The 16,381-nt window shown below is 38.5% G+C and overlaps 1 protein-coding gene across 1 annotated transcript; it reads right to left on the bottom strand.

The window, feature by feature from the left end:
- Positions 1–1,464: 1,464 nt before the first annotated feature.
- Positions 1,465–3,072, bottom strand: LOC123979825 (permeability factor 2-like). Its single transcript, XM_046063937.1, has 4 exons — positions 2,929–3,072; positions 2,641–2,749; positions 2,436–2,507; positions 1,465–2,260 (listed from the first exon to the last, which is right to left on the bottom strand). Exons 1-4 carry the CDS (start codon positions 2,987–2,989, stop codon positions 2,173–2,175), a joined length of 330 nt encoding a protein of 109 aa, XP_045919893.1. The 5' UTR covers positions 2,990–3,072; the 3' UTR covers positions 1,465–2,172.
- Between the last annotated feature and the right edge of the window lie 13,309 nt (positions 3,073–16,381).

Raw genomic sequence — 16,381 nt, 5'->3', positions numbered from 1 at the left:
TCAGAAAAATGAGGGTCTCAGTACACCACCCACCTTCTGTTAGGCCATGGTAATCTCTAGCTTTGAAACCCCTACAAATGGTTCAGAACGCAGTAGCGCGTCTGGTTTTTGATCAGCCAAAAAGGCTCTGCCACCCCTACACACAGAAAGCAAACTCAGCTCCGGATTTTGTCATCTGTGACACCACAATAGTGGAACGAGCTTCCACACGCCATCAGAGCAGGGGTGTCCCTCTCTAACTTCAAGAAGCTCTTGAAAACTCATCTCTTCCGAGAACACTTCCTGCACCCTAACGTCTAACATGCACTTCCTGTGCTCTTCTTCTTCAGTCTCCTTACAATTATCTTGTATTGATTGCACTATTTGTTAACTCTTCCTTCTTTCCATAGGTATTTACCTCATTAATGCTGTATTACATTACTGAACTTCCTGTATAAACATCTTGAAGGTCCTGGCACACATGCCAGACTTTTACTTTTTGGATTTCTCTCCTACGTTTAATTGTAACTTTTAGCCAGGAAATTGCTTATTGATTTTAATCTCAATGTTAATTTAATAGGCTAGATTGTAGATTTTTTAACATGCAGGTCTCAGACGGTGAGAGTCAACGGCTTTCTGTCATCATATTAAAGATGAATTTAAGCATGGACTGGTGGTAGATTAATTTTTCAAACGGTGTGATAAGGCCTTCCTCCGATTAAATGCCACAAAGACCAAGGCCATTGATTTTAGAAGGAAATCCCCACACCATCTCAGACCTTCATCAAAGGAATTCATATTGAATTTGTAAAACATTATACATATCTTGGTCATTGATAGTGACCTGAAATTTGATGTAAATCTAATCTGATCTGTGTGAAGGTTGTTTTACAAGTCATTTATTGCAATCAGTTCTTACTTTGTCTGTGATTGCTTGGTGTGGTAACCTGATATTTAGGGATTGTATCCTGGCTGGCAAGGTGATCGCTGACCCCCTGATGGCTATCTCTGTCTCGCAGGTTCCTCGCAAGGCAAGGTTTACATTAAACTGCACATAGCTCCCCCTTCACTCACAGTAGATTTAGAGTACGCCAGTTCAAGTGCAGTATAGGAGCAAGAACTCCTTTATTTCCTGTGTAACAGCCCTGTATTTGTAACTTTCTTGATTGTTTTTAGAGGTTGTCATATAGTTTTACTGTGTAAAACTCTGCATGTTGTAAAAATCTTATTATATAAATGTACATTTTTGTACTGTTTTTGCTGTTGTTTTTGTAGTTGTGTTATTTTTATGTTGTGTACCTGACTGCAAGTCAAGTTTCACATTTGGAATAATAAAATGACTCAACTGAAAAAAAATTCAGTTCTTCATCAACAATGCTACATGGCCAGACTTAATACATGAAAAATGAAAAAAGATGCGCACATCCAAATGTGCTAAATAATGTGCTGGTGAGAAGTAAAATGAAAAACAGTCCACACACTAGATAATGCTCCTGTGATTTATTAGTGTACCACCTTGTGATGTTTTGAGCAAAAGCCCCACTTCAGACATTATTTCAATCTTTAAAAAACAAACACAGAACACATATATAGATATATACACTCATAAATATATGTTTGTTTGTAATAAAACATTATAGAAAAAACAGTTCACATTTAAAGTCATTTCTAAAATACAAAAAAGGTAATGACATTCACATTATTATCTGGCACCTTGAATTACATCACAAACAATGCTTTTACAGACTGTTATAATGTGCCTAAAGATGTAGCGAATAAGAGCTCAGCAATGAGGACACACATATAATACTACCACAGAAAAAAACATGGATTCAATCTTAAGGCAGTATTTTAATATGGAAATATGTCAGTCTCGTCAGCGTGCATAAATCGCAAGCTGGGAGAACAGTTTCCCATCCCACCAAAATTAATCCTCATACATGTACCTTGTGCTCTCAGGCACTTGACACTTCAATGCTCAGTAATGGCTGCTGTCATGTTTTAGCTGCCAATGTGCAAACCTCATACCAAGTGAAGTGAAACAATTTCACTTGTTTCAATAATGTACATTCTTATTTTCTTGAAACAAGCAGGCACTACACCAACCATACCCTTACTTTGGAAAGGTATGATGATCTTTCTTCTTACAAGTTGATACCTCATTTTAATTGCAAGGATGATAAATACAAGCAATTATGATGATGTTTGCACTGCAGTGGCTGACACTGTGGCTGTTTCTGGGCTGGTGGTTTTTATCTTCTCAACACGGGGTGCCCTCTTCCTGTGAAGAAAACACATTATGTTCAACCTTCAGACAGTAACAACAACCAGATGTGCAAAGTGACTGTTGACCTCGGCAAGCTTTCCCTCAACTAATTAAATCAATATTAGTTAATGTTGTGTTGAACAGCAGATAATGAGATTGCACCCTGTAAAAAGCTTGTCTTTGGACTTACCATTGCAGATATCCTTTGGTGAATTTTCCATTGGGGTCAAGACACCTTTGGCTGTTATCTCTCAGTGTGACACTGTAGGAGAAGGAGAAAGCTTTAATTTAAAATAACTCTCTAAACAGGACTTATGAATTACTGTCACGGAAAAACAATAATCTTCACTGAAAATGAAAAACTACTGTTTATTCATATTACTGCAGGTACTTACATGACTTCTTTCTTGTTGCAATATGGAAGAGGATCAATCTCCTTGACATCAGTGATGAGAGAGGGATTTACCTTACTTATGGTTTTTACACAATGGCAGCGCTTGATAGCTGGAAAAATTAAGACAACAGTGTAAATAATCTATGGGATCTCTACAGTTTCACCTCTCGTGTTTTTCTGATGTTAGGCTCAGCAAAATAAAAGCGAGAGGGATCGCTCATTTAAAGCCACCTAAATGTAGAAATACAGCAAAAAAGATTTCCACAATCCAATAGATTAGCACACTTACTTGCTGAAGTGCAAATGGCAGTGCAAGCCAGGAGAATGATGCACTGGATAGTGGTATTCATCCTTGTCTTAAATGGTAGACAGTGATCTTCAAACAGGATCTGGTGAATCCCCGTATCTCTGGAGTGTCAGACTGAAGCAAAGCCTTGTGTTAAAACCATAAGTAAGGTTTTCTCTCCTCAGATTTGAAGACTTGACCCCTGCTTGGTGTATTCTTCTCCGGTTTGTGAGCTCCATGTTCACTGCACCTCCCTTTTATAGACTCACAGCTAGACCGACAGATTTCCTGAGAAGTGGTTAAAAAAAGAGAAAAGCCTGTTTTCCCATACTTGTACCACAGCTTTTGTGATCCATCCATTTTTCCTCAGAATCCACTTTGGCTGTCACTCTTCACTTCCCTTTCAAGACTTCCTGCATGTTGGGGAATGTTGAATCATGCATGACTTCAGGGATACTATTTTCTTTAATAATGCTGCAGAGTTCATTTGGACTCTCCCTGCTCACACATGCTGTCTCTCATGAGTCACATTTATATTATTTTAGTGTAATAAAATAATATATATGCAATTACAAAAAACACAAACAATGAGTAGAAAGTGGTGATTACAATGAAATGACCACAGGAAAATGCCTGATTACTGTTAAGAAACTAATTCATCTTGGATTTAATCCCAGTTCTAAACGTGTTGAATTTCAGTAAAGAAAGAAAGAATGATTTCTGTCCGAGAGAGGATGTCTGAGTGATGTTAAAACGCTTACTGTATTTTCACTTTCTACGGATGTGAATACATGTCCTTATCATTCAGCTGTGAGTCCCAATAAATATTTGTGACCATCATTAAGCAGTTGGTGCCAGTTGTCTAGAAATCTGTGTTATTAAAATGACCATGTATTGTAGAGAAATGCTAAATAAATACACAAGACTGGAGGATGTTTTTGTAGGAGATCCACTTCTCAGCAAATCTGTCGGTCTAGCTGTGAGTCTATAAAAGGGAAGTGCAGTGAACAATACACAGCTGCAGTAATATGAATAAACAGTAGTTTTTCATTTTCAGTGAAGATTATTGATTTTCCGTGACAGTAATTCATAAGTCCTGTTTAGAGAGTTATTTTAAATTAAAGCTTTCTCCTTCTCCTACAGTGTCACACTGAAAGATAACAGCCAAAGGTGTCTTGACCCCAATGGAAGATTCACCCAAGGATATCTGCAATGGTAAGTCCAAAGACAAGCTTTTTTACAGGGTGCAATCTCATTATCTGCTGTTCAACACAACATTAACAAATATGCATGTAATCAGATGAGGGAAAGCTTGCCAAATTAAGTGCATGGGAAAGTTGAGCAAGATTTTTAGGCAAGGTCAACAGTCACTTTGCACATCTGGTTGTTGTTACTATCTGAAGGTTGAACATAATGTATTTTCTTCACAGGAAGAGGGCACCCCGTGCTGAGAAGATAAAAACCACCAGCCCAAAAATAAGTACAGCGGCAAACACACTGACAGCCACAGTGAACCATAAAAAATGTGATCAGTGGTTCCTTAAAAAAATTATGCACTGAAAATAATAATTTACTATAATCGAATTACTTGATAAGATCCTTGTAACAATTTGCTTGAGTACTTTTTAAGTAAATTTTACTGCTCTACTATTAAGACACTTGCCAGTATCAAGTAAAACTTACTTATTATTATTATTATTACTTTATTCAAACAAATTAAGTTAAGTCATTTCAATTTTTTCATGTACAGGTACATCACTGTCACCAAAATATTAAGTACATTTTATCTACTTGTACTATTTACTGGTATGAATTAAATAAGTAGACTTTATTATTTTTCCTGACAATTTAAATTACCTTCTTGCATGAAGTTATATTACTCACTACAATCATGTAAATGTTACTCATTTTATTTTAATAAATGTTACATATTGCTATGCATTTGATGTACTTCACAAATCACACAATACATAATTCTATTTAACTGTTTATTTTGTGAACAGTAAACACCAATTGGCATTCACTTCTCCCCCAATACAGGGGTAGGTTGTAACACACGCTGGGGTAAGTTGTAACAATAAGACAAAAGAAGCAAAAATTAATGCCACACTATATGATATGCTACAAAAACAGATAGTGATATAAAAGAATAATGTTTCTCTCTCAGTGTAACAGACTATGTCTGATGACTCAAGCACATGTATGTGTATGTAAATTTATCTAGCCTATAGAATAAACTTACTTTACAGTATACTTAATAAATACTACTACGTTTCTGATGACGGCGGCAGCTGATCACAGCTGGATCAGCGGTTAGTCGGCTCTAACAGCTGTAGAGACTTTTGATGGAACAAACAGATTATTTGTGCTGAGCAACATGTCTACATGTGTGCCATCTATATACCTCCATCAGAATCCCCCTACTACAACCCATATAGTTTCTCTATTCTTGAGGAGGAAGTTAACCATTATAAAACCATGGGCAATGTATTAATCTGTGGGGACTTGAATACTCGAGCAGGTAAAAGAGCTGACACTATGAACGCCCAGGGAGACAAATACTTACCTGGAAACACCTGTTTCCCCCTCCCTGAATGTCCTGCTAGAAAGAGCTTTGACAAGCTTACTAATACAAGCTGTATGCAGCTTTTACAGCTCTGCCATACACTGGGTCTGTTCATAGTCAACGGCAGGCTACGAGGGGACTCTCTGGGTCGCTTCACTTACAGCTCAGTAGTACGGTAGATTATTTCATTACAGATCTAGATCCAATGTCTCTTAGAGCTTTCACAGTCAGCCCCCTCACACCACTCTCAGACCACAGCAAAATCACTATCTATCTGGAAAAGGCTCAGTCTAAGTCTGTGGCACCTAGTGCCTGTGAACTGTTTAACAGCACATACCCATACAGACGGACCCCAGACAGCATGGGGGCGTACCAAAAGGCACTGGAAAATCAAAACATACATGATTTAACACATTTATTTCTAACTGAAACATTTTCCCAGAATAATTCTGGTGTAAATTCTGCTGTGGACAAAATCAATTCAATATTTCATCATTTTGCTTTGTTGTCTAATTTGAAAGCCTCCGAACCAAAACCTCAACACATGAACGGTAACAAATGGTTTGACACTGAATGCAAAAGCCTGAGGAAAACTTGAAAAGCATAGGGACCCAGATAACCACAACATACTGCTGTCAATATGAGGCCACTCTGAAACAATACAAGTACACCCTAAAAACTAAAAAAAAGGAACACAGCAAGAACCAGCTCTGTGAAACTGAAGAATCCTTAGAGTCCAGCCAGTTCTGAGAGAAGTGGTACAACCTAAACAAAACCCAGCAGGATGAACTGGCGATCCAAGATGGAAATACTTGGATTAATCACTTTAGTGAATTATACAGTAATATTACAAAAAATTATGATCTGTACAAGATATTCATGAAATGGAAAACTCTGGAGGCGGTGATAAAAATCACCCAAAACCCTCTAGATTACCCGCTAACAGAACAAGAATTAACAGAAGTCATCCAGTCCCTGAAAGGAAAAAAGGCTTGTGGTATTAATGGAATCCTCAACTAATACTATACTAAACACATGAATAGAAATGATGATAAATTATGTAAAACATGTTTCTTGCAGATAGCCTCTCCGACTCTCTCTGACTTTAACTGTCTCCATAATAAAAGAGAAATAAAAAAAAAAGATATTTCTCATAAATAAATAAAGGCTTAGGCTTAAGGGCTTTTGTTGTTCAGACCTACAATGAACACAGATTTTAACAGGACAGTGAATCATAAAAAAACTCAAATATAAGACTTTGCAGCTAGTTTAGTTTAATATTATCTGTTGTGATGTATCAGATCAGTCCGAGCAGCGTCCAATCAATATAGCGGCTACCTCATAAGGGGGCGTGTCGTTCAGTTAAAGACTTCTGCGAAGGATGCATTGGTGTATCCTCGCTCATAGCTCCTCAGAGATCACAAGTAAGAGCTTTGGGACGGCCTGCAAGATGGCAGAGTGGAACAACCTCCGGTTCAAGAGAAGACCGAGGAGCGAGGAAACGACGAATAAGAGACTTGAGAAGCACCCATGGAACCCTCTGTGATGTTTATGTAGGTGATTGAGTTAAAAAACCTCTCTTAGGTTTTCATTGTGTTTTCCAAATGACTGAGGTTGTATGTTTTGCAGCAGTCTGCTGCCCGTCTGCTCTGTGTTTTGGTTGATTCCAAGGTTCCCTGTTTGGAGTGGTGTGATGTTCTGTCCTTTACAGAGCACCTTGTATTAAGGTATGAGAAACTTAATAAGCAACAAGTAGGGTATGATAACTACCTGAGAACTGTTATTTGCACATTGATTACTTTTATAAACCTGTTGCTAATATGTGTGTGTTTTTAATTGTAGGTTGTCAGCTGCTGTTTTGCCTTGGTTGAATTAGGATTTTAACAATTATTAATTTTTAGTACACTTCTTCACGCCTCTAGGTGGAACTCTCCCAGTTGAGGATTCTTGCATTTTAGACATAACCAACTGGTCTATTGTGTTTTATTAACTTGTTGTTTTATCTTTTCAGTGGTTCTATTGTTCGGCTTGTGGTGGAGGCTAGGCACGCTAGTATGGGTCCCTTCACCAATTGTAGTGTTAACAGCACTGGGGCACGATTGGGGACACGATTTGCAGTGAATCGGTTTGCAGTGACTATTGATTGCAGTGGACCACTCCGACCTTTTGTTTCTTTAATAATATACAGCAATAATTGGGAGTGTGCTTTATTAAAAAGAAGTAACCTGTTTGCCGAAATTGTAATAAACTTCCATATTCCATTGTAATTTGATTGGGTTTTTTTGCATTATTGAGCATCCTCTTTTCAGGCACTTCCAGTTACCAATTATCAATAAATGAGTAAACCTTTTGGAACCACATCTGTCTTACTTCAGTAAACCTGTGTAGACACCCCTTGCTACACTTTTATCGCTAGCCAGTGTAGCTACCTACTAAACATACAGCTAACGGTAGCTATGAGGTAGATACGAGTGCAGGGCAGTGTAGTGAGTAGAGTCAAGATGATGAATTATCTGTAGCTGCAGCTGAGTTGGAAAACTGCAGAGCAGCTGAGAGCTGTGTTTGCTAACATTAGGTAAGACAATGTAGATATAGACTGCGCTGGTTTAGTTATTCAACAGCTAGGTTTCTTGTTAATTCTCTCTGTGATTATGGACCATCGGCAAAACTGCCCGCCAACCATATCTGTCCAGCTGCCAGATTAAGGTGCTTTGACAGGGCAAAAAATATAAATAAATGTTTTGATAGTGGTGCTGAAATAGATCTGTCATGATAGCAACAGTTACTCATATAATCACTTCTTCTTTAGTGGTTTTGCCTACAAAATGAAGCTTGATTACTGTAATGCAGTATTGGAGTTGAACTGAGCTTTTACTTCTGAACAACATTAAAAGAGTCTGTAGCCTGCTTGACAAACCTATGAAAGAGCTGTCAGAAAACATGATTCCCCTAAATGTTCTCTGACTGGAGATACTGGGGAATTGCAAAAGCGTCCGTAGGTTGATGGATGCGGATCAAACACTGAAACATAAAATGTACAGCACATGCCGTGATCTGAGAAACATTCACCGCAGAATCTATTTGTTGAAGAGAGAAAAAAGAAGCTGTTTCAAGGTGGGATCAAACCCTGAACCATTGGGTTGGGAGTCCTGAGCTGTACCAACCAAACAACATGTTGAAGCAGGTCAATATTATGGCTTATATTCTCATCCACTATCTAATGGTTGACCTCTGTAGTAAATTATTACTACTTCTTCTAACTTCTGTACGTATTCAACATAGTGATGAGTGTCTGCACTGCCTGAATTCTACCAGAAGTACAAGAACGTATTGACGAAACGCGCTCTGTATCGCTGTTTGTACGTTTTCAGCTACAGTAGAAACATAATGATGCAACATGACGACCTCCATGGAAGGGGGTGTCTGTGGTTTTGGAGAAATAAATGGCTCACTCTAAGGTAATAAAAACATAATGGCTTATTATGTAAGGTCTTTAAACACAACTGAAAACTGAAAAGCATGTCAATCGATCCTCAGAAATATTATACACTACCTTTAATTCCTCATATGGATGTTGCTCAGAATGTATTTGTCTGCTGGGTCTCTGAGTTGAACATAAACTGAGCTCGTTTAGGACAAATTAAGACAAAACCCAAGTTATGAAATCACGTTGTCTGAGTCATCTCTCTTAGAGAAGTTCTTTAGGATTGTACAATTATATTTCCCTTTCCCTATTCTGAATCACGCAACATATGTGTAGCTGGTAGTTCTGTAGAACTGATGCCAAATAAGCAGCAAGATGTTATTTGTTTATTATTCATTTCAAAGATTTTGAGTATTATGTTGTCAAACATTATAGAGGACTTCACATGTTGTAAAAAGAGATTAGATACATCCGCATGGTAAGAACCCTGAGGGACCATGAGCTTAGTGCTTAATTTGTGAACCACAAGATGCAGAACACAGAGTGTGGCTTTAGAGTTTTTAAAACTATGTTTTTCTGCTTTGAGCATCACAAATTAAACAAAATAAACCTGTCCACGTACAAAGGATAAGTTGTGAGAGTGGAGAACTGTGTTAAACAAAAATGTTAGTGTTAACAAATGCCAAGTTTTCTTCACACTTCTCCTTGTGTCTGCATACGGGAAATGTTTATTTTTAATCAGTAATAACAGTGATAGTACCAGCATCAGTACTGGAATTAAACATTTTGATATCTGTCTTTCTTAACAGAAAATGACATGACAGCCACGACTAAAAAAGTCTAGAAAAGGAAATCATCTCTCAGAACACATTGCCTTTCATTTATGTCTTTATTTTTAAACCTTTTTTGACAGTGACACAGATCTGACTTCAGACACTGGAATGAATGGGTGGAAAGCAACACATTCACTGCACTCATTTTTACTGGGGTAGTATGATTTTCCTACCAACCAACATTTCCATCCTCAGAGTAACTTGAGAGATGCTCTTATCTCAAACATTCTACGCACAGGGCAGACTTTTTCTTGGCTAGTACCACTGACCAGGCAAACAGCACAGACCCCAGGATATAGGCCAGCTGTTGCCCCTGGTTTCCAGTCTTTATGCTAAACCAGCTGCAGGTGGTAGCTTCAAATTTAACAAATTGACATGAGAGTGAAAACAATCAATCTCATCTAACTCTTGGCAAGAAAGTGATTAATCATATTTTCTCAAAATGCTGAAAATTCTTCCAACCTGGGTCTGGTTCTCACTTTGCACTCACCACCTCTGTAGTATCTTGGGAGCAGTGTGAGCCAACCCAAACAAGTAAGCTTTGCTTTTATGTAAATTGTTTAAAATGCTTGACTCTGAGTTAAAACCTCTTAACATTCCAACTGCATCGTTTCATTTGCTGGTGTAAAGAAGGGCCAGCCCCTGTTTTTTGGTGGTTAGGCCAAGCCCATTGCAAGCAATTGTGCCGAAGACTGGCACTTCGTGATGATATTGGTATGAAATTTAAACTTGGACTAGGTAAGGCTTTATGCCGTGGCCCTACAGTGTTTTTCAGCTAGTATGTCCCAGCTGTAGTTGTCTGCATGCATTTGTTAGCAAGCATTTTCTAGCGGAAATGAAAGATATATTAGTTTTAGTGTGTTAAAACATTATATTAATCAATTCAGTAGCACTTAAAGTGATTCTGACTTTTGGGTTAGACACTTCAGAGTGTTATCTTCCAAAGCCATGCATTTACTCCAAATGGTTCAAGAAATGTTTGGGTTTGGGAGCAGGAACACGCCTAAAACCACACCTCTAATCAGCTGACAAGTCTATCTAAACCCGTGCTATTCAGCCGGCCTCCTCTGTCTCTGCTCGACCCACCCTCCCTTTCCCTTCCCTTCATCCCCTCGTCCCTTCCTATTCAACCCGGTGCACAACTCTCTCATGTTTCATCTAGGTACCGTCTGGGGGGTTGGTAAATCACACGGGCGAAACCACTACCGAGACGGAAACCCCACTGTGATTCTTTGTCTCTCTGCCCACTCATCATACATCCTCCCAGATCAGCCATCAGACAGAATCCTTCTTCCACCACCCCCCTTCTCCTTAACATCCATTTATCTATCTGTGCAGAAATGAGTCACCTGGACTAGCTTTTGTAGCTATAACTGCATAGCGATCCTTTGGGAGAAAATCCCATGCATTGTGATTACTAGAGTACAGAAAAATGTTTAGCTATTAGTAGAAAGATGTCTATGAAGATTCTCAGTCATCCAGGTCATAGTTATCCAATGAAGGTTAAAGTCAAGGGCAACTCGGGCAACCGTTTTGGTTGTTTGTTGGCATCTCAGGTTAAATCGTAGATGGTTCCTGTAGTCTACAATCCCTTCATACTCCTGTACCAATCTGAGGGTGTTCATCCCAAAATGATTAGCAAGATGTCTATGAAGATTCTCAGTCATCCAGGTCATAAAGTCATAAAGTCAACTGGACTTGGTTGCAACCAAGTCCAGTTGCCCTTGACTTCAACCTTCGTTGGATATTAGTAGAAAGTTTGTTAGGGTTGTTGTGTTCTGATCCAGGCAAACACAACTAAATGCCTAAATATCCTATTTATTCATGTTTTTTGTTTTTTCAAGACAAGCAACAGTTCCCACCATGAGCAGAGCTGATGCAACTGACATGACTGAACGACTGCATGTATTCTGGCTGACATCTGTGCTGAATGTGGTTTTGATCCAATTCCCAATATCAACATGAGGAACCCATTTCTTGACACAGTAAGCCTTTAAAAGAAAAGTGCTAGAGGCTCCAAAATTCCAGCCAGTGAGTTTAAAAACCAGCAGGGTTGTAGAGCCCTCTCTCATCACTGATGTCAAGGAGTATGATCCTCATCCATACTGCAACAAGAAAGAAGTCATGTAAGTACCTGTACTTACAAAGTCTTCACCCCCAACTCAAAATTCATCCAGGAAAAAAAGAAGTCCAGCAAAAAAACAACAAGTTGCAATCTTATTCACTGTTGTTCAACAATAAGTTAAGGAAAAGCTTACCAAATAAGTGCACGGGAAGGTTGAGCAACATTTTTATCCATTTTTATCGTCACTGTCACAGTGTGCAGGAAAGAATGAGGATGTAACATAAAATGTATGTAGTCCTGCAACTGCTTGATACTGCTGATACAAAAGGAATAAGAAGTCTTTAAGCTATATTGAACCACCACATTGCTCAATGTTTACTTTAGAGCAGTGGTTCCCAACCTGGGGTTTTGTACCCCCTCACAAGGTAAATCTGAGGAGTCTTAAGACAACTAATAGAATGGGAACTATAAAAAAAACTTTCAGCCATAGAAAGTATATTTTGTTTTTGTTTTTCAGACTTCCCTCTAATAGTCTTTAAAGTTTACTAAAAGATAATAGTACTTCTAGTCTGAAAATAAAAATAATATAAAAATCACCTTTTGTTTGAACTGGTCACCTTTGATGATTAAATTCACAAGACATTCATTTTAAGGGGTCAAAAGTCAAAAAGGTTGGAAACCACTGTTTAATATGATTAAAATCTCAAATTGAATGTTGAACATGTTTTCTTCCATGTGCTGATAGGATGAGAACCACCAGCCCAGAATGATGTGGTAGTCAAAGCATCAGCTTTCCTTCCTTCATTTAAATAAAAGATATGTGATATGTTTTCGTCACATGGAGAGGGCCACCAGCCCATAAAACCACCCAGCTACAGCTACAAAGTATTTCTTTTTGTATCATTTGTGTGTCCACACTGCTGTGCTCTTATTCACTACGTCACAGTCTGTCATCTTTAAAGGTTCAGTGTGTAATATTTCTAAGGATTTATTGACAGAAATGCAATATAAGATCCATAATTATGTTTTCAGTGGTGTATAAAGACCTTACATAATGAACCATTGTGTTTTTATTACCTTAGAATGAGCCATTTCTAGCATGGACGTTGTCCTGTTGCATTGCGGAAAACTGACAAACAGCGTTACATTTTGTCACCCCAGTGTTCTTCTTCTGCTTGTATAATTCCGGCAGTGTAGACGCCACCAGACGCTTGTCATTAGTTTGAATGCATACAAAGAAGAAGAAGAATCATTAAGGATTTTCCCAGATGGAAAGAGCTGATGCAGGACAAATATTTTCAAAGTGGTACTGAAGTGTTTTCCTGGACAGGTAATTAAGTTAGTCGAACTTAAGTGAACTGTTGTTTGATAGCTTTAGCTAGAAGCTTTATTGCTAACTGCGTTATGATAACAAGACCGTAGGGAGAGGAGCCTTGATCCTCACTCTCCTTTGTATACATGTATAATGTGGGTTATAATGGACCGTGGTGCAGAAACAGTGAGCTTACTTTTCTGTCAGTGGTCATACTTGCAGTAGATGAAATGGTTTTTGAAATGGTTTTTACTTCGGAATGTTAGTCCAGATGAGCCAACCCTCCCAAGATGTGTAAAAATGCACAACAGTAGAGTAAAATAAAGTATGACAGGAGTATGAGACATCATGTAGCACTTATTGATGTTGCTGTTGTTTGATGAACAATTTACAATATTTGCAAAATTACTGAATAATTAAGTAAAATATAATTTCTTAATGTATCTATCTAAAGAAACCTAATTTCTTGATTGGCTACTCTTTTTTGTCCTGCACTTGAGCTATCTTAAGCGCTTGGATAGGGGAGTGGGAGACATTGAGTGAGGAGTTGTTTTGCAATTCATTGCAATTCGCAACCCTCACCATTAGATGTCACTGAAACTTAGGCTACGTTCACACTGCAGGCGAATGTGACCCAAATCCGATATGTGTCTCAGACCGGATCTTTTAATGACAGTGTGAACAGGCCAAGTCACATGGAATCTGATCTTTTCCAGTTCGGAATTGGGCCACTTCCGTATATGGTCCAAATCCGATACAGATCAGATATTTTTAAATGCAGCCTGAGTCTGGACAATCAGGTCGGAGTTTATGCAACGTTGACGTCACTCTAGAGCAGTTGTTGTCAGACAGAGACGGAGCCGTGCAGAGCCCCTTTCTAGTCTTTTCGACCACTCAAAGCGCTTTTACACTACATCTGCATTCACCACTCACACACATTCATTCACTGAGCCTAAGTGCTCAAACAGAAACTAACATTCACACACATTCATACACTGGCGGAACAGCCACCAGAGCTAATTCGGGGTTCAGTATCTTGCCAAAGGACATTTCGACACGCAGCCTGGAGGAGCCGGGGCCACAGCCTATCATCTGCTCACAAATTCCATTTCTTACACCTGAAATTCACCAGACCGCGAGCTCTGTTCTGAGTTATGTGCAAGCTGTTTGTCCGAGCTGACACAGTGGGGAGAAAGAGAGAGTTGTGGGGCAGTTGCGTTGTCCAGTGGCAGAAAACATAATTTAAACGAACAGAAAGTTGTGAACACTTGTCATAATTCGGGAGAAATGTGACCCGTGAGGGGACAATAAAAAATGTTAGTCTTCCGTGAGCTAACCGGAACTAACCTTGCCTAACCTTGTTTACTTCTGTAGCCTGCAACAGCGTTCTGCGTGTTGATCTTCGTGCGTCGCGTTATTCTTCTGCGCATGCGAGTCACTTTCAGGCCGCGGAAAGTTCACACAGGATTCTGATATCAAATTTCAAATTTAAACAGTAATGTGAACTGTCAAACAAAAAAAACGTCGGATCTGGGGAAAAAATTGGAATTGAGCATTAAGGCCTTTAAGGCCGTTTGTGATGTAATTCAAGCTGGCAGATAATAATGTTAGAAATGTCAATTAACTTCCCCAGTATTTTAGAAATGATGGTAAAAGTGTTTTTATGGTTCACATGTTAAAGCATCATTTGTTTGTGTTTTTTTTCCCACTATTAACAAATATGTAATATGTGCTTATATCATACTGTATGTGTGCTGTGACTGAAATCATGTAATAATTGTAATACCTACTCTTGCTATGTTGATGAAGAGCTGCAAAACTGCAATAGATCTGGTCAGTCATAAAAATTATAAAACATGTCACGTTGAACATCTGTTTATCTGTTTCTGTTTATCTGATATCGGTTTCTCGATCCACTGTGATCTTCAAGCACATGCTAGTATCTTGTCTAACATCATCATACTGCTGTTACAAGTTCTGCTCAGGATGTTGCTATTGTGCCAAATTATTTCAAAGGAATAGTTTGATATAAAGAGAACAGTTATTTCTTACTTAGAATTTGATGAGATTTATGCTAAGCTAAACTAACAAGCTGCTCGTGGTAGTGTCATGTTCAATGAACAGACAGAGTGAGAGTGGTATCGAACTTCTCATGTAACTCTTAGCAAGAAAACAAATAAGTATAACATAAGTTATTTAAAATAAGTCAGTGTTGACTTTTAGTTTCACATGGGACATGAACTGCAGTCTCCTGGGTGAAAGTCTTGGGTTTGTCTCATCCGTTCACCCACCCAGACCCCCTTCCTATCTAGATTTCTTCAAACTCTTAATTTTTTTCTCTGACATTTGTGTGTAACCTCTTTTACTCCATGCAAGCAATAATCATCTGGGAATCCTTTTTTTGCTGGCGCCACCTACTCAACCGTTGTGTTCAGAACATGGTTTAATGTGAGACAGATACATTTCTTGGATGGGATACTGGTTATTGATTCCCCCATTCCCATAGCACACAGTTATTTAGTTATTCTTGCACTGTCGCCAAGGGGCAGGAAGCTATTAGGTGTGACCTCATCCCTTGTCGTGTCAGTCTTAATTTGGGTTAGGGTTAGAATTCCAACTTGAGTGTCTCGAAAATAAATTTCAACTGAGAGGCACACATCCTCTGATTCAATCTAACTTCTTTTGACTTCTTTGTACCTCAACACTTTCTTAGTATGTAGCCCACGAGGATAGCTGTGTTGTTTTCATGGCTGATATCTATTCTAAATAACACTTGTCCATAAATGGGAGTGTTAAAAAAGTAAGTAAGATACCAGAAATAATAATTAATTCTCATTAAACAAGAGTTCACTTAAGTCCAGAGTACTGTTAGGATGAATGGCCACAAGTCAATAGTGATGCAATGTTACGAATTTCAATTAGTTAGTTATCTCAACCCAAGGTCCATTTATTCGCTTTTTCCAGAGCTTTCCAGCACATCTTACAGTCTTCTTCAGCAGGTGTTGTCATCACAAATGGTCCCCATATACGTTGAATTTACCAAAATAAAACAAAAAATCACCACAATTAAACCCAAAACTTTAAGACAAGCATAGAATAGAGTACTCCACATTGTTAACTGAAATGGTTCTTAAAGCTTGTTCATAGATGGGCTTTTAAATGAAAGAATGATGCTGACAGGCTTTGTCCTGTCCTCTCTGCTATACATTCTTTTCACCCCTGACTGTACAAGCCAGCCTGGGGTTTGGCAGATTGT

This window comes from Micropterus dolomieu, linkage group LG12, assembly GCF_021292245.1.
Source record: "Micropterus dolomieu isolate WLL.071019.BEF.003 ecotype Adirondacks linkage group LG12, ASM2129224v1, whole genome shotgun sequence".
Lineage (NCBI taxonomy): Eukaryota > Metazoa > Chordata > Actinopteri > Centrarchiformes > Centrarchidae > Micropterus > Micropterus dolomieu.
The sequence above is the reverse complement of the archived record's forward strand: the minus strand, read 5'-3'. Positions and strand labels throughout refer to the sequence as shown.

What these genes read in the sequence shown, in the direction of transcription:
- LOC123979825 (XM_046063937.1), bottom strand. Translation starts at nt 2,989, where the DNA reads ATGAATACCACTATCCAGTGCATCATTCTCCTGGCTTGCACTGCCATT. An exon ending in TGCCATTTGCACTTCAGCAA is followed by an intron (nt 2,750 to 2,928) that starts GTAAGTGTGCTA and finishes TAATTTTTCCAG; the next exon opens with CTATCAAGCGCTGCCATTGT. An exon ending in ACCAAAGGATATCTGCAATG is followed by an intron (nt 2,261 to 2,435) that starts GTAAGTCCAAAG and finishes TTTTCTTCACAG; the next exon opens with GAAGAGGGCACCCCGTGTTG.